Here is a 25115-nt window from a genome sequence, read left to right as displayed (position 1 = left end):
ACTCCCTTGGATCTAAGGTCAGATCCATCTTAAAAGCAGTCAGGGATTAGTTAACCATAGACGGATGGACATTATTAGCACAGATACTTATCGAGATGCGGTAGAGCATATCAGTCTCACAAAAACACAATAGGGGAGGACATTGCTAAATGGGGTAGAGAGGTGGCAATTACATCCAGGCTCTGATGCCTAAGGAGGTCCATGTAGCCGTATTTTTTATGAGGCATAGTGGCGGTGGTCTATTACAGATTCATTGGGGGTTCAACCTCAAATTACGCTTTTGCCGTAGGGAGCAGCACTCAGCCCAGGATTAATGCAGATTTGTTGAGTTTCTTCCCGAATACAGGTTGACTTTTAGGTTTTTATTACAGATATTACACATTAAAAATGAAATATCATCCTGTATAACAAAAGTAACAGATTATAGCAGATTAATTACATGTGCTGAATATGGCGGCATTCCCAGGATGCACAACCGCAATGCTTAGTCCGCTTTCTTTAGTATTCTTCATGAAAGGGGTACTCCGGATGAGCACCAAATCTGTAAAATATAGAAAGGAAAGTGAGACCATCACGTCTTATTATCTGATGGATAAAAATCTCAGAAAACCCGATTATGTGAGGATTCTGATTAATAAATACTAAATGAATCAGAATTACGTAATCAATGTTGTAATTCTCAGATTTTTTTTGATTTTTTTTAATTTTCAAAAAGAAAAATTGTGGTTCGGGCATCTTAGCTGTTGCAATTTTTCATTTTTCAATTTTTTGGTATTACCCTAAAATTGCAATTCTTTGTTGCTAAAATTTAGATTTTAGGGTAATGCTTTACCTGGTGTCACTTATAGGTGGCGCTAGACGTACGATTATTTATTTTATGATTTTGGGAGGAGCGTAAACTTCATTATTTAGAATCCGACATTTTTCTTCCCGTCACTTTATAGAATTTTTTAGAGTTTTTTTAATTTATTTTCATTCTTTTTTTTTTTTCATTTTTATTTTTTTTAAAACAACATGACTTTTTATTTTTTTATTTATTTTCATTCTCTTTTTTAATTTTTTTTTTTTTTTTTTTTAAACAATATGACTTTTTATTTTTTTCTTAGACCTTATTATTACTTTTAATTCATTTTTTTAACTCGTCAGTCTGGCTCTGGATAATGTTACTTTTGTGGTGTTGTAATCAGTAGATGGATATTTTTGGGAATATAAACGTTTTCGATTTTCGGGGAAAAGTTTGGATTTTTGGAGTCAGAACATTCCACAAAGCCTCATTGTTAGAGGTTGATAGTGATTACGGAGAGTTTTTTTTTCATTACTTTCAATGTTAAGGGGGGTTTTATTTTCGTTGCCAAAATCTATTGTTGGCAACTTTTCTTCGCCTCCTTCCCCCGCACACCTCAGCGCTAATGGACGCGGCTCATAAACTGTTTATATCTGGGGATGTGATTGCACTGCGTCTCTGGTTGTCCTCCAGCCAAGAAGGAAATGAATGTTTTAACTTGTACAGATTTATGTTAACAATGAGACCCGAAGGGATCGACGCGGCTCAAAAATCCTCACAAGATCTAAACATTTCTTATAAAAAAAATATAAAGTTTTAAAGTTTAGATTCAATCTAATATTTTATATTTTCTCTGCCTTAAAAAAAACTTTTAATAGTGACTCAGAAAACTTTTTTTCAAAGTTTGGAAACTTTTTAATTTATATTTCTACAATCCTTTTCCCCAATTTCTGCTTACTCTAAGGAAATAGAAAACTTTCTAGGGGCTGAAAACTTCATCCTAAAGTCCCGCTGGGTTAAATTCACAGATATGTCATTTCAATTCAGTGACAGCAAGAAGATATATCACTGAACGAGAACAGAAATTTTATAAATCCCTTGTCGACGTAGGACCCAATTGTTACGGAACTGCAACTCAGAACTAGGGCAGGAGAGGGAAAAGCTGCCCCTGCACTAGGACTAGACTGAAGCCCTACGGTGGAGTGGGCAACCTATTCCTAGCGAATAGACCCACCGACGTTTCCTAGACTAAACTCAAAAGAAGACCTAAAGGAAGAGGGAAAGGAGACCCCGAAAGAACTAAGGACTGGGAAAAAACAAACAGGTGACCTCCTAGCAGAAAACTAGAGGATGCTGCAGAAACGAAAAGGGAATACAGGAATCTCAGCAGGCAGAACTAGAGGATCCCAGAACTGCACAAAATAAAGACAGAAACCACTACTACTAAACCTCCTAGCCAGAACTCTAGCGGATTAACACTGTTGTCTGGCAAGGACTAGGAGGCAGGTGCTGGGTAATAAAGGGTGATACAATCACCTGACCTTAGTCAAACCAACACCAAGGGAAAAAGACCAACAGCCAGAAACCAACAACAAAATGGTGGATGGCCCCAAAGAAACAAATTCTAACACCAAGTGTAGATCGGGTTTTCATTTTATGGAGCGGGCTCAGGAGCTGAGGGCGCATGATAATTGGCAGATGTCCGTTCTGCTCAATCACTGTTCAAAAATGTAACAGAAAATAAAAATAAATAAAATAAATTAATAAAAATAAATAAATAAATTACGGAATTAAAAAAATATTACAAATAAATAACAAAATTAAAATGTAAATAAAAATAAATAAATGAACAAAATAAAATACAACTAAACAACAAAATTATAAAAGAAATGAAATAAATGCAAATAAACAAAATAAAATAAATAAAAATAAATAAATGTCAAAATAAAAATAAATAAATTAAATAAATAAAAATAAACAAAATAAAATATATCATACTAGTCTGAGCGATGACAATATAAAATTATTACACCAATGAAAAAAAAAAACAACATAAAAAGAAATTAAGAAATTGAAATCCTGGAATTGATGTTTTTCAGTTTCGATGCAAAAAAAAAATGGGGTCACGACTATTTTTTTTTAACATATTTCCATATGTTTTTTTCCATAACAGACCACAATAAATAACAAAAAATAAAACCTAAAACAAACAATGCTGGGATTACATTTTTCTCATTCAAAAATGAAACCCTTGCACGAAAAAGAAAGAACACAAAAACTAAAATTGTCTGCATTTAGTTTTGTTGTGCAGTGATTTCGCTTTCTTTATAATTTGCTGGATGATATAAAATAAATATAAGATTACGTACTGTGGTATCTCCATGTAGCGCAGGTTCCTGTTGAGCCTATCAATGGTTTTCATGTCCTCGGATGTCAGCTCAAAGTCAAAAACCTGCAGAGAGAAGTTGGTTCCCATAAAGAAAAGTTTTATTGAGTTGAGCAGAGATGTCGCATCTCCTTCATGTATACCACGCACAGCGCCACACTTTTGCGCCTGGTATTACTACTCACTGCAACTCTGTCCCAAGTGAATGACCCTGAGCTGTAATACCAAACACAGCCACTATTGATAGCATGGCGCTGTGTCTAGTACACATGAAAAAGATGCCCTTCAATCAGCAGATGCCCCAACAATCATTTCCAAGAACAGGTCATAAATAGAGCCCATATTTAAAAAAAATATCATCAATGACCTACTAGCCTCCAAATCCAAGCGACACTACTCTGTCCATCTCCTCCTGGACCTGTCATCTGCCTTTGACACAGTGGACCATTCCCTCTTACTACAGATTCTCTCATCTCTCGGCATCACAAACTTGGTCCTATCTTGGATCTCCTCATACCTAACAGACCGGACATTCAGTGTCTCCCACTCACACACCACCTCCTCACACCACCTCCTCACACCTGTCTTCCTGGAGCAAAAATTAAAGATGTGTCTGACAGGATATCAAGACTCTTCAGACCTACAGATCACTACCCATTCCTGCTAATACATGTGGGGACAAATGACACCGCAAGAAAGGACCTGGAAACCATCTGCAGTGACTTTGAAGACTTAGGCAAGAAAGTGAAAGAATTGGGAGCGCAGGTGGTCTTCTCATCCATCCTCCCAGTGGATGACCATGGAACAATGAGGTGGAATAAGATTCTACAGGTGAACAACTGGCTACGTCGATGGTGCCGTCAACAAGGATTTGGATTTATGGATCACGGGATGAATTACCTATACGATGGACTACTTGCTAGAGATGGGGTGCACCTTACGAAGACTGGAAAACATGTATTTGGAAGTCGCCTTGCTACACTCATCAGAAGAGCTTTAAACTAGAACAATGTGGGAAGGGAAGCAAAAGGCCAGAAAAAGCCATACAGCTGACAAATACTATTGAGATCTCTGCTACTGGAAGTGGAAAGAAAGAACAAAGACAAAAAAATCTAAATAAAAATATGGGAGGAAGAGAAACCAATCACAAACTAAAATGTTTTTATACAAATGCACAAAGCATGGGCAACAAACAAGGAGAATTGGAACTACTAATGCAGGAAAAGGAATATGATGTCATTGGAATCACTGAAACTTGGTGGGACGATACACATGATTGGAATAAAAGGCTAAAAGGATACAACTTATTTGCAAGAAACAGACTTGATAAACGAGGAGGAGGTGTTGCATTGTATGTTAGAAAAGCGTATATCTGCACAGAGATTGAAGCTTCAGAGACTGGGAGTTCTGTGGAAACTGTTTGGGTAAGAATACAAGGAGAGAACAACGGAAAGGACACCATTGTAGGCATTTACTACAGGCCACCTGGGCAAGCTGAAGATATGGATGAACTCTTTATGTATCAAATGACCAAGTTCTCCAAAAAATATGACGTAGTGGTCATGGGAGATTTCAACTATCCAGACATTTGTTGGGAATCTCTCTCAAGTAAAACTAACAGGTCAAGCAAATTCTTATCCTCTCTTGCTGACAACTTTATCTTCCAAAAGGTAGGGGAGAAAACAAGGGGATCTGCTACTTTGGATCTAATCCTTATAAACAGGGAGGAAATGGTTGAGGAGGTAAAGGTGGCTGGGACCCTAGGAGGCAGCGATCATGCTATTATAGAATTTTGGATAACTAGAGGAGGAAGACATGTGAAGACTCAAACTTCAAGGTTAGATTTTAGAAAGGCAGATTTTAAGAGACTCAGAAAGAGCATAGGAGGGATCCAATGGCTGGATGTCCTTAAGGACAAAAATGTCCAGGAAGGATGGGAAATTTTTAAAAATGAGATTCTCAAAGCACAATCGTTAACAATCCCGAAAAGGAGGAAGAATGGGAAGCATTTAAGGAAACCAGGATGGATGAACACAGAACTTAAACACATGCTAAAAAGAAAGAAAGAAATGTTTATTAAATGGAAAGAGGGAGGCATATCTAAAGAAGATTATAATGCAGTCTGCAGATCCTGCAGGGCACGTATCAGGTTAGCTAAAGCTGACAATGAATTAAGGCTTGCAAGAGATGTCAAAAGCAATAAAAAAGGATTTTGGGGGTATGTCAAAAGTAAAAGAAAAGTCAAAGATGCTATAGGATTTTTACAGGATGAAAATGGAGAAATGGTAAGAGAGGATGTTGAGAAGGCCGAACTTTTTAATTCCTATTTTGCATCTGTTTTCTCTCAGAAAGAAAATGTAACATCAACTGATTTTCACTGTCCTTTTAAAGGAATAGAAGAATCCAAGTTATCTGTAAACAGAAAGATTGTGAGGGAATATTTAGCTAACATAAATGAGTTCAAGTCTCCAGGTCCAGATGAATTACACCCCAGAGTACTGAAGGAGATCGTAGAAGAAATTTTAGAACCACTCTCCATAATCTTTGAAAATTCTTGGAGAACAGGAGAAGTCCCAGAAGACTGGAGAAGAGCAAATGTTGTTCCTATCTTCAAAAAGGGGAAGAAGGTGGACCCAGGGAACTATAGGCCGGTGAGTCTGACTTCTATACCAGGAAAGATCTTTGAACAAATTATTAAACATCATGTATGTAAGTACCTGGATAAGAATGAAGTGATTAACCAGAGTCAGCATGGGTTTGTAACTAACAAGTCATGTCAGACTAACTTAATTTCCTTCTATGACAGAATCACTGACTGGGTGGATCAGGGAAATGCTGTAGATATAGTATATCTTGACTTCAGCAAAGCATTTGACAAAGTATCTCACACCATCCTTATTGAAAAAATGACCAAGTATGCAATGGACCAGGCAACTGTTAGGTGGATTCATAACTGGCTTAGTGATCGGACTCAAAGGGTGGTTGTAAATGGCTTCACATCCAGCTGGATGAATGTCTCAAGTGGGATACCACAGGGCTCTGTACTGGGACCTGTATTGTTCAACATCTTCATCAATGATTTAGATGAAGGAACTGAGGGTAAACTGATTAAATTTGCTGATGACACAAAGCTAGGAGGGATAGCTAATACTAGAGAAGAGAGAGAGAGGATTCAAAAAGACCTAAATAAACTGGAGCAGTGGGCAGCAACCAACAGAATGGTTTTTAACAGGGAAAAATGCAAAGTACTACATCTGGGCAATAAAAATGAAAAAAGCATATACAGAATGGGAGGAATAGAGCTAAGCAACAGTACATGTGAAAAAGACTTAGGTATACTAATAGATCATAGACTGAACATGAGTCAACAGTGTGATGCAGCAGCAATAAAGGCAAATATAATTCTGGGATGTATTAACAGAAGCATACAGTCTAGATCACGTGAAGTCATTATCGGTCTTTACTCCTCTTTGGTCAGACCTCATCTGGAATACTGTGTACAGTTTTGGGCACCACATTTTAAAAAAGACATAGACAAACTGGAACAAGTTCAGAGAAGAGCGACCAGAATGGTGACTGGTCTGCAAACCATGTCCTATGAGGAACGGTTGCAGGATTTGGGAATGTTTAGCTTGCAAAAAAGAAGACTGAGAGGAGACTTAATAGCTGTCTACAAATATGTCAAGGGCTGTCACATTGTAGAAGGATCATCTTTATTCTCATTTGCACAGGGAAAGACTAGAAGCAACGGGATGAAACTAAATGGGAGGAGACACAGATTAGATATTAGAAAAAACTTTTTGACAGTTAGGGTGATTAATGAGTGGAACAGGCTGCCACGAGAGGTGGTGAGTTCCCCTTCAATGGACGTCTTCAAACAGAGGCTGGACAGACATCTGTCTGAGATGATTTAGTGAATCCTGCTTTGAGCAGGGGGTTGGACCAGATGACCCAGGAGGTCCCTTCCAACTCTACCATTCTATGATTCTATGATTCTATGATCTCACCCCCTATCTGTCGGTGTCCCCCAAGGTTCAGTTCTAGGACCTCTGCTCTTCTCCATCTACACCCTCGGCCTGGGACAGCTCATAGAGTCTCACGGCTTTCAGTATCACCTCTATGCTGATGACACACAGATCTACCTCTCTGGATCTGATATCTCCTCCCTACTAACCAGAATCCCACAATGTCTGCCCGCTATTTCATCTTTCTTCTCTGTTAGAGTTCTAAAACTTAACATGGATAAAACTGAATTCATCATCTTTCCACCATCTCATTCACCCCCCCCAACTAACCTATCTATCAACGTCAATGGCTGTTCACTCTCCCCAGTCCCGCAAGCTCGCTGCCTTGGGGTAACCCTGGACTCTGAACTCTCCTTCAAACCACATATCCAAGCCCTTTCCACTTCCTGCCGACTCCAACTCAAAAATATCTCCCGGATCCGCACATTCCTCAACCATGAATCTGCAAAAACACTAGTGCACGCCCTCATCATCTCCCGCCTCGACTACTGCAACCTCCTGCTCTGTGGCCTCCCCTCTAACACTCTCGCACCCCTCCAATCTATCCAAAACTCTGCTGCCTGAATAATCCACCTGTCCCCCCGCTATTCCCCGGCCTCTCCTCTCTGTCAATCCCTTCACTGGCTCCCTTTTACCCAGAGACTCCAGTTCAACACCCTAACCGTGGCATACAAAGCCATCCAAAACCTGTGTACTCCATCTGTGATATACAGTGCATTGTGAAAGTATTTGGCCCCCTTGAACTTTTCTACCTTTTGCCACATTTCTGGCTTCAAAGATAAAGATATAAAATTCTAATTTTTTTGGGAAGAATCAACAACAAGTGGGACACAATCGTGAAGTGGAATGAAATTTATTGGATATTTTAAACTTTTTTAATAAATTAAAAACTGAAAAGTGGGGCGTGCAATATTATTCGGTCCCTTTACTTTCAGTGCAGCAAACTCACTCCAGAAGTTCAGTGAGGATCTCTGAATGATCCAATGTTGTCCTAAATGACTGGTAATGATAAATAGAATCCACCTGTGTGTAATCCAGTCCCCGTATAAATGCACCTGCTCTGTGATAGTCTCAGGGTTCTGTTTCAGGTGCAGAGAGCATCATGAAGACCAAGGAGCACACCAGGCAGCTCCGAGATACTGTTGTGGCGAAGTTTAAAGCCGGATTTGGATACAAAAATATTTCCCAAGTTTTAAACATCTCAAGGAGCACTGTGCAAGTGATCATATTGAAATGGAAGGAGTATCAGACCACTGCAAATCTACCAAGGCCCGGCCGTCCCTCTAAACTTTCATCTCGAACAAGGAGAAGACTGATCAGAGATGCAGCCAAAAGGCCCATGATCACTCTGGATGAACTGCAGAGATCTACAGCTGAGGTGGGAGAGTCTGTCCATAGGACAACAATCAGTCCTACACTGCACAAATCTGGCCTTTATGGAAGAGTGGCAAGAAGAAAGCCATTTCTCAAAGATATCCATAAAAATTCTTGTTTGAAGTTTGCCACAAGCCACCTGGGAGACACATGAAACATGTGGAATAAGGTGCTCTGGTCAGATGAAACCAAAATCGAACTTTTTGGCCACAGTGCAAAACGATATGTTTGGCGTAAAAGCAACACAGCTCATCACCCTCAAAACACTATCCCCACTGTCAAACATGGTGGTGGCAGCATCATGGTTTGGGCCTGATTTTCTTCAGCAGGGACCGGGAAGATGGTTAAAATTGATGGGAAGATGGATGGTGCCAAATATAGGACCATTCTGGAAGAAAACCTGTTGGAGTCTGCAAAAGACCTGAGACTGGGATGGAGATTTATCTTCCAACAAGACAATGATCCCCAACATAAAGCAAAATCTACAATGGAATGGTTCAAAAATAAACGTATCCAGGTGTTAGAATGGCCAAGTCAAAGTCCAGACCTGAATCCAATCGAGAATCTGTGGAAAGAGCTGAAAACTGCTGTTCACAAACGCCCTCCATCCAACCTTAATGAGCTCGAGCTGTTTTGCAGGGAAGAATGGGCAAGAATTTCAGCCTCTCGATGTGCAAAACTGATAGACATACCCCAAGCGACTTGCAGCTGTAATCGCAGCAAAAGGTGGCGCTACAAAGTATTAACTCAAGGGGGCCGAATAATATTGCACGCCCCACTTTTCCGTTTTTAATTTGTTAAAAAAGTTTAAAATATCCAATAAATTTCGTTCCACTTCACGATTGTGTCCCACTTGTTGTTGATTCTTCCCAAAAAAATTAGAATTTTATAGCTTTATGTTTGAAGCCAGAAATGTGGCAAAAGGTAGAAAAGTTCAAGGGGGCCAAATACTTTCACAATGCACTGTAGTCTCCCGATACATACCTGCACGCAACCTCCGATCCTCACAAGATCTCCTGCTCTACTCCCCTCTTATCTCCTCTTCCCACAATCGCATGCAAGATTTCTCCCGTGCATCCCCCCTACTCTGGAACTCTCTACCCCAACATATCAGGCTCTCGCCGACCGTGGAAACCTTCAAAAGGAACCTGAAGACCCATCTCTTCTGACAAGCCTACAACCTGCAGTAACCATCGCTCCACCACACCGCTCCACGACCAGCTGTGCTCTCACCTACTGTATCCTCACCCATCCCTTGTAGACTGTGAGCCCTGGCGGGCAGGGTCTTCTCTCCTCCTGGACCAGTTGCTGACTTGTATTGTTCATGATTATTATACTTGTTTTTTATTATGTATACCAGCTATCACAAGTAAAGCGCCATGGAATAAATAAACATAGGTTTTTTTTTAAGGTTGAAGGAAGACTAAGTCCATCTAGTTCAACCCATAGCCTAACTTGTTGATCCAGAGGAAGGCAAAAAAAAACCATGTGGCAAACACTAAGCTCCACATTGGGGAAAAAAATTCCTTCCCGACTCCAATGGCGCTATAATAAATAATAATAATAATATATTTTTTTTTTTAATTTGGTTTATTTTTTTACCTTGAAGTTTTCTCTGATTCTTGCTGGATTATAACTTTTTGTGATGGCCACCACTCCACGCTGGATTTGGTAGCGAATGGCAACGTGTGCCGAAGTTTTACCATATTTCTTCCCAATTTCTGCTAATACCTGGTCTTCTAGAACAGCGGGGGAGTTCTGATCCACCCTGAGAAGTGGTTGTAAATTATTATTTTTTTTTTAATTCACAAATAAAAGTTAGTTATATGTGTCTCATTACAGGCAACCAGAGAATGGGCAAGAGAGGCAGCTGTCCCTGACTGCAATGGGACGCAGCATAGGAGAGGGGCTGACACTGAATTGCAGTAACAACTACAGCAGCTTTCTCTTGTCACCACTAGAGGGAGCTCTCTGCATACAAATTTGTACAGATTCCATTGAATACAGACTGCATTAATCCATATGCAGTGAGCTCCTCCTAGTGGTGGTTGCAAGCAGCCAGAATTATACACATTTAACTGATCAAATCAAAAACCCAGAACACCACTAAACAGACAGATTATAAATTCCAAGTTTTTTTGATCCTATGATTTGTGCATATACTTTAAGTCCAGGGCAACGTGATCCGAACACCAATTCATATTGATCTTGAAGCACGGCTGTAGATATATTGCAGAAGCCACAGCCACTTTTGGACACAGAGCTTGAGGGAGTCTGAAGCCCCTCTGACACATAAGACCCCAGTAGCACATGCTAGTTACAGGGGAAACTCAGATTCCGACAGTTTAACCCCCTTAGATGCTGCAGTCAATAGTGACCGCAGCATCTAAACGATGGATTGAGAAGTGATCCAAAAGGCATATGTACGCTAACACAAAACCAACTAGAGCCAAAAAGAAGCCTCGACACACCACGTACCAGTCCTTGTGTCTGTGTGACCCCAGAACACTGTACCCAGAAACCAAGATGTCCTTGGACTTGCAGTATTCCAGCAGTTTGTTCTGGTTCAGGTATGGGTGACATTCAATCTGTAAAACAACATAAATGAGATTTAAAATTATATGATGTAACTTCCTTCAGCCGCCACAAGGGGGAGCTCAGGAGCTTACTGCAGACTGTTTATACATGTAACTCAATAGTAAAGCAGTCTACGATAAGCTCCTAAGCTCACTCTAGTGGTGACTGAAGGAAGTTAGAATTTTAACGTCCCTCTCTATTTCATCTCTCTGCAGAGGATTTGGAGCTTTGATCCTTATAGAGATATAATAAGAAATTCATGAACACAGAATTTTGGATCTATCCAATTCTTAATTTTTTTTATTACCTGGTTCAAGACTGGTTTATACTTGAGTCCGGGTTTATTGAGAATTAGTTCCAGCTGACGACGATTAAAATTGGACACTCCAATAGATTTCACCAGTCCGGCATCTTTACATTTCTCCATGGCCTGTGAATAAAGGACACTCATTGGATAACGTATGATGTTTAGCCAACTCCTCTTTTACAATGCATTTATGACATCTGATGGGTAAACTGGCAATTATTTCTTGATTTCTTTGTATGTATATAAAGAGCCAAACCCCCTTCATAACCGGAGAATTATTTGATGTCTGCAGCCACCACAAGGGGGAGCTTTAGAACTCATTACATACGCTATATACATTAAAATGATACAGTAAGCTCCCTCTAGTGGTGACTTCTAGAATTCTACAATTTAACATTAGTATTCTTTTTTTTGGGAGGTTGGGGCTTTGATACTGTTGGCATATCTTTTAGATAGGTTATCAATACCAGATGGCTTGGTGTCTGACTCACTGATCTGCTGATTGAAGAGGTTGTGTTATTGAATGAGGCACAGCGCTATGCATTTTGTAGTGGCAGTAAATGGCATTGCAGCTCTCTCCATTCCCTTCTATGAGAGACAGCTTGCAGTACCATTTACTCCCACTGCACAATGTATGGCGCTGTGACACTTTCCCTGTACTGTGACCTGTTCAATCAGCTGATCAAGGGAGATAACATGACCCTAACTGATCTAATATTGAGTTAAATCTAAAAAAAAGAAACATTTAAATCTATCCTACAAAGATGTACCTTTCTGACCCATTTGTTGATAACACCCTACTATGGTTCTTCCCCTTGGCCCCCCAATGTTTTTTTTCTACATCGTACAAGCCAGAACCAAGGATGTGATTCAACGTTTCCATCCAAAGCTATCACTTACCTCCCAAATCGTGCACAGGTCTGTACTTGTATCAAAAAGAAGTTTCCCATTTTCATCTATAGGGATCAAATCTCCTCCTGCCTAAGAAATAAGAGCAATTCATCAAACCAGACAGCTCCAAGTGGAGAAATCCCTACCCCGAGGCACTGGAGCAAGACGTTCATCTCAAAGTCATGTTACGTGACATCAGAGGCTTCGAATAGATTAATATTAGAGCTCATTGAATCTCCCGAAATTCAATTTGCTCAATTTAGGAGAAGATTCAATTTCCATCAAATAAATTTAGTGTGAATCAAACCTGTTGGGAAGGGGTTTAAGAAAACCCTAAAACTTATTTTCCCCTCTCCATGTCTCATCCCGTACCTGTCATGCCACCTGGACACTAAGTGGTCATGCGGGAATGGAAGAACATCATCAACAGGTGTCCCTTGTGGATGTGTAGAGCTTAGTCAACGATGTTGACCACCAGAAAACTCAGAGGGAAAAAAGTACAAGGAGTTGATTGAAGGACCTGGTGGGGAGCTGTGCTGGTGGGACAGGTTTGGGGAAAACCAAGAAGAGGTGAATATGCATTTTATTGTTTTTTGTAACCCTTTCCAGATCATCATTATCCAGAAATATAGCGAAAGGCCACTCCTGATAGAATTTTATACTACAAATGCTTCTTGCATGGTCACAATATCCCACCTGGAGAGAAAAGGGCCAGTGTATGATTAAAAGGTCCATGTAGTCCATCTGAAGAGTCTCCAGAGATTGTCTCACATTTGGTTCCACCAGTTCCGATTTGTGAAATGTCGACCATAACTAAAAAAAATATATATACATATTAGAAATGCAGTACCCTGAGAATAGAAGAGAAATATGTTCTGCTTTACAACTTCCTGTGACCACTTTAGTACCGAGAGTTCCATGTATCGAGATGGTGGTTATCTAGACAGGAAGCCATAGGGTAGCTTTAAACGGGTTGTCCATGTTGGCCCAAGAGTGCTCAGTCTTAAACCTCCATGGATTTGTGAGGGGATAGGGGAAGAGGGGCATCTTATAGAGGTCCTCTTGATCTGATGGGGCCTATTTAGTGGAAGAAACTCTTTGACCTGCAGATGTTTGGCAGAGAATGAACAGCAAATCCTTTCCACAGCTAACAGCTCAAGTTAAGACACAGAGGCTTCGTAATGTGTTTTACATGCAGATATTTGACCCCTGCCTGGAGTACGTTGGCTCTCCTCCATTTCTAATAGCAAGAAACTTCCACTCCTCAAGGAATAGATGGCTTAATCCATCCACATGTGCTTGAGACCGTGTCCAAAAACACATTTACTGCTGAAGTTCCTTGGTCAGGAAGAGGCCACCTGAAGAGGGAAGCGCTACGGGAGAAGGAATGGAAATTCACAGTCCTCTTACAGCTGCAATCAAAACTGTAAATTTGGTTTACTGGCAAAACAATGTAAATAGCTGAACAAAACTAATATATCAAGTGGTGTCTCCAAATTCAGTACAAAATGACACCTTCACTGACTACTGCAGTTTTAGGATTATTCACCCCTTCATTACCAGCATCTTTAGTACATAGTAGAGCCTCTCTGGCTGTTGTGACCCACTGCCCTTCTCGACGTTATGACTTGCCGCAGATGTGATGGGTAGCCAGACACCAGCTTTTGCCAGTGTTTCTGAGCAATCTTAGCCCATTCTTCATGGTCAATGGCCTCCATATTTCTAACATTTTTGAGTTTGCTGCGGCAGCTGCCTTATTAACATCCCACCAAAGATTTTTTTATATGGTCCAAGTCGGGAGACTGTGACAACTATGTCAGAATTTTTCAGGACTTCTTTGGAAACCAGGCCTTGGTGGACTTTGAGGCTTGCAATAATTTTCCTGTTCAAACGTCCAACGACTACTAAGCTTCAGCTCCTCACAGAAGGCATTTTGTTTTCATCACCGAGTCAGCACTATGTTTCACTGTAGAAGTTATCGAGACACCACCATGCTTCACTGTAGGCATCACCAAGTCACCGCAATGCTTCACTGTACGTATCACTGAGCCACCGCCATGCTACATGTAACGGGTCTGGGAGGTGGAACCACAGAGCAACTATACAAAGGGACAGTCCTTGTAAGGAAGCGGGTGACACCCAGGGAAGGCGGGCAGGCAGTCACGGCTAGTGACGGGGACAGTCTCTGGGTAAGAGGGCAGGAGGTCACGGCAAGTGACGGGGACAGTCTCTTGACAGGCGGGTGGTCACGGCAAGTGACGGGGACAGTCTCTAGACAGACGGGTGGTCACGGCAAGTGACGGCTAAGCCTCCAGGTAGGCTAGCAGGCAGGTAGCAGGCGGACGCTCCCAGGTGAGCGGGCGAGAGTCTCTGGACAGGCAGGTGGTCACAGCAAGTGACGGCTGAGCCTCCAGGTAGGCAAGCAGGCAGGTAGCGGGTGGGCGCTCCCAGGTGAGCGGGCGAGAGTCTCTGGACAAGCGGGTGGTCACAGCAAGTGACGGCTAAGCCTCCAGGTAGGCTAACAGGCAGGTAGCTGGTGGACTCTCCCAGGAGTGCGGGCAAGAGTCTCTGGACGGGCAGGTGGTCACAGCACGTGACGGCAGAGCCTCCAGGTAGGCTAACAGGCAGGTAGCAGGCGGACGCTCCCAGGTGAGCGGGCGAGAGTATCTGGACAGGCAGGTGGTCACAGCAAGTGACGGCTGAGCCTCCAGGTAGGCAAGCAGGCAGGTAGCGGGTGGGCGCTCCCAGGTGAGCGGGCGAGAGTCTCTGGACAAGCGGGTGGTCACAGCAAGTGACGGCTAAGCCTCCAGGTAGGCTAACAGGCAGGTAGCTGGTGGAATCTCCCAGGAGTGCGGGCAAGAGTCTCTGGATGGGCAGGTGGTCACAGCACGTGATGGCAGAGCCTCCAGGTAGGCTAGCAGGCAGGTAGCAGGTGAGCGCTCCCAGGTGAGCAGGCAGACGGATCCATAGACAGACTGGCAGGGCTGGTAGGCAGACTGTCGGACCGCAGGAATAACAGCAGATGGACACGAATCAGGCAGGTATCAAACAGGAAACTGGCAGGTAACTGGCAGGTAACTGGCTGGAAACTGGTAACGGGACCTGAGGGCTGAAGCAGAGTGATGAACTATGCTACAACATTGCTCGGGCACCTCCATTTTGGAGGAGGTGCCTTATATATGGAGAGATCCTCCGGCCATTGGCCGGGGACTCCTTAGGACGGCGCGCGCGGCCCCTTTAAGAGAGGGGGAGCGCGCGCGCGCCCTAAGCACGGTGGCCGGGAAGGAGCGCGCGCTGCCAGCAGAGCGGGAGGAAGACGCCGGGCACGGAGCGGAGAGGTGAGGGGAACGGCGTCCATGCCTCCTAGCAGGAGGCAGGGACGCCGACGCTACACTACACTGTAGGCATCACTGAGCCATCACCATGCTTCACTGTATAGATCACAAAATCACTGCCATGCTTCACTCTAGACAACAGTGAGCCACCACCATACTTCACTGTAGGCATCCCCAAGCCACTGTCATGCTTCACTTTAGGCAGTGTTTTTTTGACCATATACTTCATTCTTCTCCTCCATAAATATTGCTGATCCAGAGGCCCTAAAAGTTCAAGTTTTATTTCAATGCTCCACAAAACAGAATTCCCAAACTTCTGTGGTTATTTATATGATTTTGATCACTTTGAAGACAACCATTCTTCTGCTTGTGGGTAAATAGAAGTGACACCTTGGAGTTTGGGCATGGAGACCTTCAGCGTTTCATATATCTCACTGTACAAGCTGAAAGCTCACTGCTGTTTCCACCAGATCTTGCTGCAGGTTTGTGGAGCCACAGGAGGATTTCTGACCACCTGCCAATGTAGTAATCTGGTGGCAGTCGGTGACAGCATCCGATTTCTACCATGTTCAGGTAGTGTAGGCAGTGCTCCTGTAACTTTGATTTTGTGATATCTGTTTTCATCTGTATCTCCAGGAACATTCATTGCCTTTGTATCTCTTTGAATCCTCCTCCTTGTTTGTGCAATAATCTTTCTTTTTGGACCAATTGTCCATGTGCCCATTACTCATGTGGAATGGGCTAAGATTACTCAGGAATGCTGCCAGAAGCTGGTATCTGGTAATGAATCAAGTCTGCAGCAGGTCATAACAGCCAGAAGGTAGCAGGTCATAACAGCCAGAGGGGCAGCAGGTCATTACAGCCAGAGGGGCAGCAGGTCATAACAGCCAGAGGAAATCTACTATGTGTTAAAAATACTTGTCATGAAGGGGTGAATAATCTTGATCCTGCAGTAGTCAGTAGAGATGAGCGGTGTTCGACTCGAACTGTTCGCCAATCTCAAATTCGAGCTGTTTTGGGCGGTGTTCGAGCCGTTCGGCGAACACGAACGATTTGAAAAAAATTCGGCAGTTCGAGGTTATGTTCGATAACTGTTCGTGCACCAAAATCATAACTGGATTTTTTCTCAGTAATGCTGATAATCAATGTTAATACGCAATTTGAGTGTACAGCGGGGGGAGGGGCAGGGGATGGATCTCTGCAGGAACAATGAAGATCTCCATTTTTTTTTCTCTTTCCCGCATTTACAGTGGGGAGGTGCAATCTGTCAGCCTATCAGCAGCGCACACACGGAGCGAAGTGCTTTTTTTCACACAAGCAAGGGCATGTGTCATTGGCAGTGTATGTCACACGTCCTTGCCCTATAAGACCAAGCCATTTTCCCCGTCGCCACCATTTTCTCACTGCTGCAGCTGCGTGTTAGACGGCACCGCTGTTGCTGTGTGCGCTATACCTTGTTAATTTCAAGCCAATTTTCGCACAAATCTACAGATAGCTTGGGAGTAGGGAATAGTTGTGATTGCAGTCCTTTTAAGGACTAGGTTACATCAGTTCCTACGACTTTTATCAGGCAGGTCTGTGCTCTAAAATAGATAGGTTGGGAGTAAAGACTAATTGTAATTGCAGTCCTTTTGAGGGCTAGGTTACATCAGTTCCTATCACTTTTTGCCAGGCAGGTCTGTGCCAGTGCGTTTTTTTCACAGCATTTGGCTAAATCTAGCAAAGCTAATCCTTTTTGGCCTCTTGCAGAGTGTGTTAGTCAGTGGAGTAGCCTATCTGTGTTGCAAGATATACCACCTGTGCATAGAATACCAATTTTTTTACTGCACCTAGTGAAGTAAAACCTTTTGGGAATAGCATCATTCTATTAGTCCATCTATACTGACCTCCACCAGGTTGCAAATTCAATATAATTTTTTTCTGCATCTAGCTCTAAAAAAATATTTGGGCTTCTAGCAGTGTGTGGGACTTGGTCTATTAGTCCATCTATACTGACCTCCATCAGGTTGCAAATTCAATATAATTTTTATCTGCATCTAACCCAGCCAATAGTTTTGGCCTAATACCACAATTTGGCCACTCAGCTCTGCTCGGTTCCCATCCATTGTTTTTTGTGCAAACAACTCCAGAGTTGTGAATTAGTTAACCACCAAAATGAGTGGAAAAAGGCCTGCTGCTGGTGGAAAGGGGAATAGGCGTGTTGGGAAGGGAAAAAAAGGTTGTGTCCGTTGGGTAGGTGTTAAAGCAACAGTAACATCTGCAGAAGAAAGACCATCTTCCAGCCAAACTAAAATGTCTACTTGTTTTAGCGGACAATGTGATAAGATTCCTTTCTTACGGCCACGCCAATCGCTACAAATTCCAGATGAGGCACAAAAACAGCAGGTGCTTCAACGGATATCAAGTGCTCCTTTAAGTGGGCTCTCCTCCACATCAACTTCAACATCACAAATACTATAGTCCTCAGAGGTGTCACCCCAATCGCACTTGCTTCCTCACAGCTCCCAAGTCTCCAGCTGCCCGTCTGAGTATGAGGTAGAACAGATGGTTGAGTCTGCAGAGCTGTTTACTCATACTATAGTCTGGGAATCAGAGGTCGACTCCAGCGCTTCTGTGAATCCAGACGAGGAAATGATCTGCACTGATGCCCAGAATCTTTATGAGTCGGATCCAGGACCAGACGCAGAAGGTTCTGACCATAATGTAGACCCTCGTTCCCAAACTGTAACTCCTGTTGGTGGAGACAATGAGGAAGACGATGATGAGACTCAAATACCTGATTGGAGTGACAACTTTAGTTTTTTGTCAGGGCAGGAACAGGTTGGCTCTGAGGACGACGGGTGTGATAACACACAGGGTGATGATGACGAGGTTGGAGATCCCACTTACTGTCAACCCACAGTCAGCCAGTCGACGAGGTCAGCAGAGGGGGTAGAGGAGGATGCTAGTGACGACGAGGTCAGGTTGCGCCTTCCTGGACAGAGACGTAGTACTGGAAGCACGTCAACAACTGCATCCTCAAACACAACTCTGCCTCTCACCACAAGTCGTTGTGGCTCTTCAGGTCGCATGGGTGCTAAGCCTTGCATAGCCTGGGCATTGTTTCAGATCGATAAAGATGACCCAACTCGTGTTATCTGTAACATTTGTCAGCAAAAGCTAAGTAGAGGCCAAAAAATACATAGTTTGAGTACTTCATGCATGAACCGGCACATGGACATGAAGCATAAGTTGCAGTGGGAAGCTCACTGTGCTACAATGCGGCCTAGCCGGCCGGGCCAACCACCGTCTGCCATATCTTGTGCATCCGCGGCCTCTTCATCCTCTGTGACTGGGGGGACAGCAGTCACACCTGTTTTGGGACGCAGACCTGCCACCTCTTTACCCGCAACAGCCAGCGTGATTGGCAGGTCATCATTTTCTTTGGAGGTGGAACCACCAGCTGGTGTTCAGCGCTGTCCGACATCGATAGCACCACCTTTGAATCAAGGCAACCTAACATGTCCGCCTGCATCTTCCTCACAGACCGGCAGTTTGCCGGGGACACCTTTCTCAACCCCGGTCCCTCAACAGCCAGCCCTCGGTCCCTCAGATGTGGACAAGTAAAAGACCATTTCCTCCTAGCCATGAGAAAGCTAAGAGGTTGAATTTCACCATCTGCAAGCTCTTGGCTACAGAAATGCTGCCTTTCCGCCTGGTGGACAAAGAGGATTTTCAAGACCTTATGTCCGTCGCAGTGCCCCAGTACCAGATGCCCAGTCGGCACTACTTCTCAAAGAAAGGTGTGCCTGCGCTCCACCAGCATGTTGCACACAACATCACCGCTTCTTTGAGAAACTCTGTGTGTGACAGGGTGCATTTCACCACAGACACTTGGACGAGTAGGCATGGACAGGGGCGTTACATGTCGCTGACTGGGCACTGGGTAACTATGGTGACAGCAGGACAAGGGGCTGCTGTCCAAGTCTTGCCGTCCCCACGAGTTGTGCGTCAATCCTCTTTATCTCAAAGTTCCTCCACTGCTTCTGCCTCCTCAACCTCCTCTCGGTCCTCCACCTGCACCCAAAGCCTGTCTGGTCATGCCACAAGCTTTCTAACTGCACAGAAGGGATCCTGCACACCTCCTTACTATGCTGGCAGCAGGGCTCAACGTCATCAGGCGGTTTTTACTTTGAAATGTCTGGGAAATGTGAGTCACACAGCTGAGGAGTTGTGGTCAGCTCTGGAGAACCAATTTCATGAATGGTTGTCTCCACTGGACCTGAAACCAGGGAAGGCCGTGTGCGACAATGCTGCAAACCTGGGTGCGGCCCTTCGCCGGGGCAATGTCACACACGTGCCTTGTATGGCTCACGTGTTGAACCTGGTTGTCCAGCAATTTTTAGCCCACTATCCCGGACTAGATGGCCTTCTGCAGAGGGCACGGTCGCTGTGTGCTCACTTCCGCCGTTCGCATCCCGCAGCTCAGCGACTTACATCTCTACAGAAGTCGTTGGGCCTGCCACTTCACCGGCTAAAATGCGATGTGCCTACCCAGTGGAATTCAACTCTGCACATGTTGCAGCGACTGTGACAGCACCGACAAGCCCTGGTGCAATACGTTCTGACGTATAGCCTGGGCCAACGAGATCCAGAGGTGGGGCAAATCACGCTGGAGGAGTGGACTCAGATCAGGGACCTATGCACCCTTCTGCACAGTTTTTAAATGGCGATGAAGATGTTTAGTGCTGACGATGCCATTATCAGCATGACTATTCCAGTGATTTACATGCTGGAGCACATGTTAAACAGAATTCGGAGTCAGGTGGTGCGACAAGAGGAGGTGGAGGAAATAGAGGAGGAGGAGTTGTATGCGGAAGGGATAACATCTGCAAGGTCCAGACGGTCGGCAGCACCAAGGCGGCAGGCATGTGAGGGTGGGGGAGATGGTTTTACCAGGGCGCATGGTAGCAGCCAAACTAGTGAGGAAGGTGCAGGAGCCCAGGAAGAAGTGGAGGACGAACTGATGGAAGACTCATCAGATGAGGGAGACCTTGATCACATTTCTGTTGTGCGTGGTCAGAGGACAGAGGAAGGAAGCATGATTGTTACTTCGCCACCAACACAACAGGGACTTGGTGCTCCTGGATGCGCAACACACATGAGTGCCTTCTTGCTGCACTACCTGCAACATGACCCTCGAATTGTGAGAATTAGAAATAATCCTGACAACTGGGTTGCCACACTGTTAGATCCCCGGTACAAAAGTAAATTTGCAGAAATTATTCCTGCCATAGAAAGGGATGCACGCATGCAGGAGTATCAGCAGAGACTGTTGCAGAATCTTACATGTGCTTTTCCACAAAACACCAGTGGTGCACGTAGTGAATCTCACAGTTCCAACTTGCCAACCGTGGGACCGTCAAGTGTTCAGCACTCAAACCGTAACAGAACCACAGTATCTGCTGGTAACATCAATTTTGCAGAATCATTTCACCACTTTTTTAGCCCATCCTTTGCAAGGCCACAGGAGACAAGAAGTCTGACACATAGTCAACGCCTAGAGACGATGGTACAGGAGTATCTCCAAGTAAACATTGAAGCCATGACTGTGTCACTGGACCCTTGCTCTTTTTGGGCTTTCAATCTGGATAAATGGCCGGAGCTCGCCACTTACGCCTTGGAGATCTTGTCATGCCCTGCAGCCAGCGTTCTGTCTGAACGTGTGTTCAGCGCTGCTGGTCGTGTGCTGACAGATAAGCGCACGCGGCTCTCCACTGATAATGTAGACAGACTCACGTTCATAAAGATGAACAAATCATGGATCCGAAGCTACTTTTCTACCCCTGTGTCATCCTGGGGAGAGTAAAAGCTTGATGATTGGTTAAAATCACCCTACCAACCGTTTTAAGCTTTAAAATTACTAATCATGTTTATCTGTATCTTGGCTGGAAAATAATTTGGGCCTTGTAGCAGTGTGCAGTACTGATTCTATTATTCCATCTATACTAAACTCCACCAAATTTAAAATTACTAATCATGTTTATCTGTATCTTGGCTGGAAAATAATTTGGGCTTTGTAGCAGTTTGCAGTACTGATTCTATTAGGCCATCTATACTAAGCTCCACCAGATTTAAAATTACTAATCATGTTTATCTGTATATTGGCTGGAAAATAATTTGGGCTTTGTAGCAGTGTGCAGTACTGATTCTATTATTCCATCTATACTAAACTCCACCAAATTTAAAATTACGAATCATGTTTATCTGTATCTTGGCTAGAAAATAATTTGGGCTTTGTAGCAGTTTGCAGTACTGATTATATTAGGCCATCTATACTAAGCTCCACCAGCTTTCAAATTAATAATCATTTTTAGCTGCATCTAGCCCGGAAAATAATTTTGGGTCTCCTAGATGCGCAAGACACATGAGTGCCTTCTTGCTGCACTACCTGCAACATGACCCTCAGATTGTCAGAATTCGAAGTAATCCTGACTACTGGGTTGCCACACTCTTAGATCCACCACACTCTTCGATCAACCTTTTCATTTTAATAAAGAACAAAAAAATGGTAATTTTTGAAATTATAAGCATTAGCTGGTTATTAGAAACTGAAATCAAACAGTTTTCAACTCAAAACTTTATTCTAGGTGATGTCACATTTGCACATAGGACCCATTGTTCGAAAGGAGCTTCTGAACTCTCTCGTCCATTGAATTTGTCAGGTTTTGGATGGTTTCTGCTTCAATTGTTTTCCATGAGGACAGAATATCCTCCCAGAGCTGTTACTTAGATGTGAACTGCCTCCCGCCATCATAGACACTCCTTTTGATGATGCTCCAGAGGTTCTGAATGGGGTTGAGGTCAGGTGAGCATGGGGGTCACACCATAAGTTTGTCCCCTTTTATGCCCATAGCAGCCAGAGGTGCAGCTGTGTTATGTGCAGCATGAGACGGGGCATTATCATGCATGAAAATGATGTTGCTGTGGAATACACGGTTCTTCTTCTTGAACCATGGCAGGAAGTGTTGTTTGAGAAAATCCACATACATTAAGGAGTTCATCTTTACCCCTTCAGGCATCCTAAAGGGGCCGACAATCTCTCTCCCCATGATTCCAGCCCAAAACATTACTCCACCTCCTCCTTGTTGGCGCTGTAGCCGTGTTTGCGTGGGGTGTCCATCAACCAGCCATCCTCCACTCCATCCATCTGGACCATCGAGCGTTGCACTGCACTCATCGGTGAACAAAACAGTTTTGAAGTCAGTCTTCATGTATTGTTTGGCCCAGTGGAGCCGTTTCTGCTTGTGTGCAGTGGATAGAGGAGGTCGACAGGATGGCTTACGCACAGCTGCAAACCTCTGAAGGACTCTGCATCTTGTTGTTCGGGGGACGTTCGAGGCACCAGCAGCTTCAAAAACTTGTCTGCTGCTATGACAAGGCTTTTTTGCCGCTGCTCTTTTAACCTGACGTAATTGCCTGGAAGAAAGAGTCCTCCATTTTCCCTTATCAGCACTCACACGTGTGTACTGTGAATCAGCTACATACTTTTTGATTGTGCGATGATCAGGATGAAGTGTCCTGGCAATGTTGATTGTAGTCATGCCTTGACCTAAACACTCCACAATTTGTTGCTTCTCAGCAGCCGACACATCCTTTTTCTTTCCCATTTTGGCAGAAAATGTAGGCTGCTTAATAATGTGGGACAGCCTTCTTAAGTAGTCTTGCCTTTCATTGGACACACCTGCCAAACTAATTAGCACAGGTGTCTGCAATTGCTTACAGTGATATAAAGAGCCCTGACACACATCACCATCAATGAGGTTAACTGACAAACAAACAAATTCTTACCTTATCACTCCTAAACACTTTTTGCATAATAATTTGGAACACAGTGTACATGTGCTTTTCTACAAAACACCAGTGGTTCACGTAGTGAATCTTACAGTTCTAACTTGCCAACCGTGGTCTGTATGGAGTTGTTCAATAAAGGGCCCAAAATTAAGATAACATAGACGGGAGAGGTCTCTATGAATAGGAATTCCTAAGTATTTGATACCCTGTGAGGGCCAGGCAAAGGGAAAGTTGGACTGGATGGAATCCTGTATGGATTTGGGGAGGGAGACATCGAGGGCCTCAGACTTTGCTGCATTGATTTTAAAATTCGACCATGTAACAAAGTGATCTATTTCAGCCATAACAGCAGGGATGGATATATGTGATTGAGTGATATATACTAGGACATCATCAGCAAATGCAGAGCACTTGTACTCGGTGCCTCCCACCTCAATCCACCTAATATTGGGGTTATGGCGAATTGATGAGAGCAGGTGCTCCGTCACTAGGATGTATAAGAGAGGGGACAGAGGACATCCCTGCCTTGTCCCATTGGTGATTATGAAAGGTGATGAAAATGTTCCATTTATCTTCAGCCTAGGTGACGTATTGCGATACAGGGCCGTGATTTTGCCTATAAAAGGGTCCCCTAGACCCCTACCCCAAGCTTTTTAAGGGAATAATATATGGCGTGCCAGGAGACTCCATGGAGTGCTTTCTCAGCATCCAACGAGAGTATCTAATTACAAATTTTTAACTGCATCTAGCCCAGGAAATACTTTGTGCCTAGTAGCAGTGTCTGCTAGTCAGCGGATTATCCCGGCTGTTAAGCAAGCTACACCACCTGTAGTTTGGACACTTAATTTTTTCAAAGCTAATGGTTCGGGCCCCCGGGACACTCAGTGAAGAGCATCAGGAGGCATCCCAAGGCATAGGGGCTGGGACTGGCGGTAGGATGCCTTGCGGTGGACAGCCGAGCTCGATCCTTATAAAAGCTTTTTAACTGCAGCAGCTTTAGTGGACGCTACTGGAGCTGGAATTACGCGTCTGCTGGCATGAGACTTGCCCTCCAATAGATCCTTGTAAAAGGATTTAAAGTGTATTCATTCAAATTAGAGAGACAATTTAAATTAAAAAGCTTAGAGCTGCCTCCACCACAGGGGGGCTCGCTCGACCCACCAGCGGACAGGCACCAGTATTGGGAGAGGGGGGCTGGCCGTCAGGGTCCACCGCGGCTCTGGCACAAACCCGGCGACACGGAGGTGGCACGGGCAGGAACGGACTGGCCGTGTCGGCTTCTCACTTTTTGGATTTTAGAAGGGCATGACATGCCTATATCTGTGTCTCCCCCTCCTTTTACTCCTCCACCTCTTTTCTTTTCTCATGACTATATGTACTTGTCACTTTTCCATGTGTTAGTTATGTCTTCTGAGCAGTTTGTCAGCTTTTGGACACCTTTGAAGGTGTTTTCTATGTGTTTCTATGTGTTTTGTTTGCCTGCCATTGGTTTTAACGGTGTTCGAAGGTGTTCGACGAACCGAACCGAACTCGAACACTACGGGGGTGGCTCAACACTAGTAGTCAGTAAAGGTGTTATTTTGTTTATATTTTGAGAAACCTC

The 25115-nt window shown here is 43.8% G+C and overlaps 1 protein-coding gene across 1 annotated transcript in view; it reads right to left on the bottom strand.

The window, feature by feature from the left end:
* Positions 1–390: 390 nt before the first annotated feature.
* Positions 391–25115, bottom strand: part of LOC141164733 (aldo-keto reductase family 1 member C1-like) — a 36490-nt gene continuing 11765 nt past the window's right edge. The window contains exons 3-9 of the mRNA XM_073650242.1: positions 13041–13157; positions 12354–12434; positions 11454–11576; positions 11048–11157; positions 10172–10337; positions 3154–3236; positions 391–541 (exon numbers count right to left, since the gene is read on the bottom strand). Of these exons, the coding sequence (XP_073506343.1) occupies positions 499–541; positions 3154–3236; positions 10172–10337; positions 11048–11157; positions 11454–11576; positions 12354–12434; positions 13041–13157 (723 nt within the window). The 3' untranslated portion in view covers positions 391–498. The remainder of the gene's footprint in view (positions 542–3153; positions 3237–10171; positions 10338–11047; positions 11158–11453; positions 11577–12353; positions 12435–13040; positions 13158–25115) is intronic.

The sequence above is a fragment of the Phyllobates terribilis genome, unplaced genomic scaffold (genome assembly GCF_046119375.1).
Source record: "Phyllobates terribilis strain yellow unplaced genomic scaffold, ASM4611937v1 Scaffold_10__3_contigs__length_209671492, whole genome shotgun sequence".
Classification (NCBI taxonomy): Eukaryota; Metazoa; Chordata; class Amphibia; order Anura; family Dendrobatidae; genus Phyllobates; species Phyllobates terribilis.
This window is presented reverse-complemented; position numbering and strand designations above follow the sequence as displayed.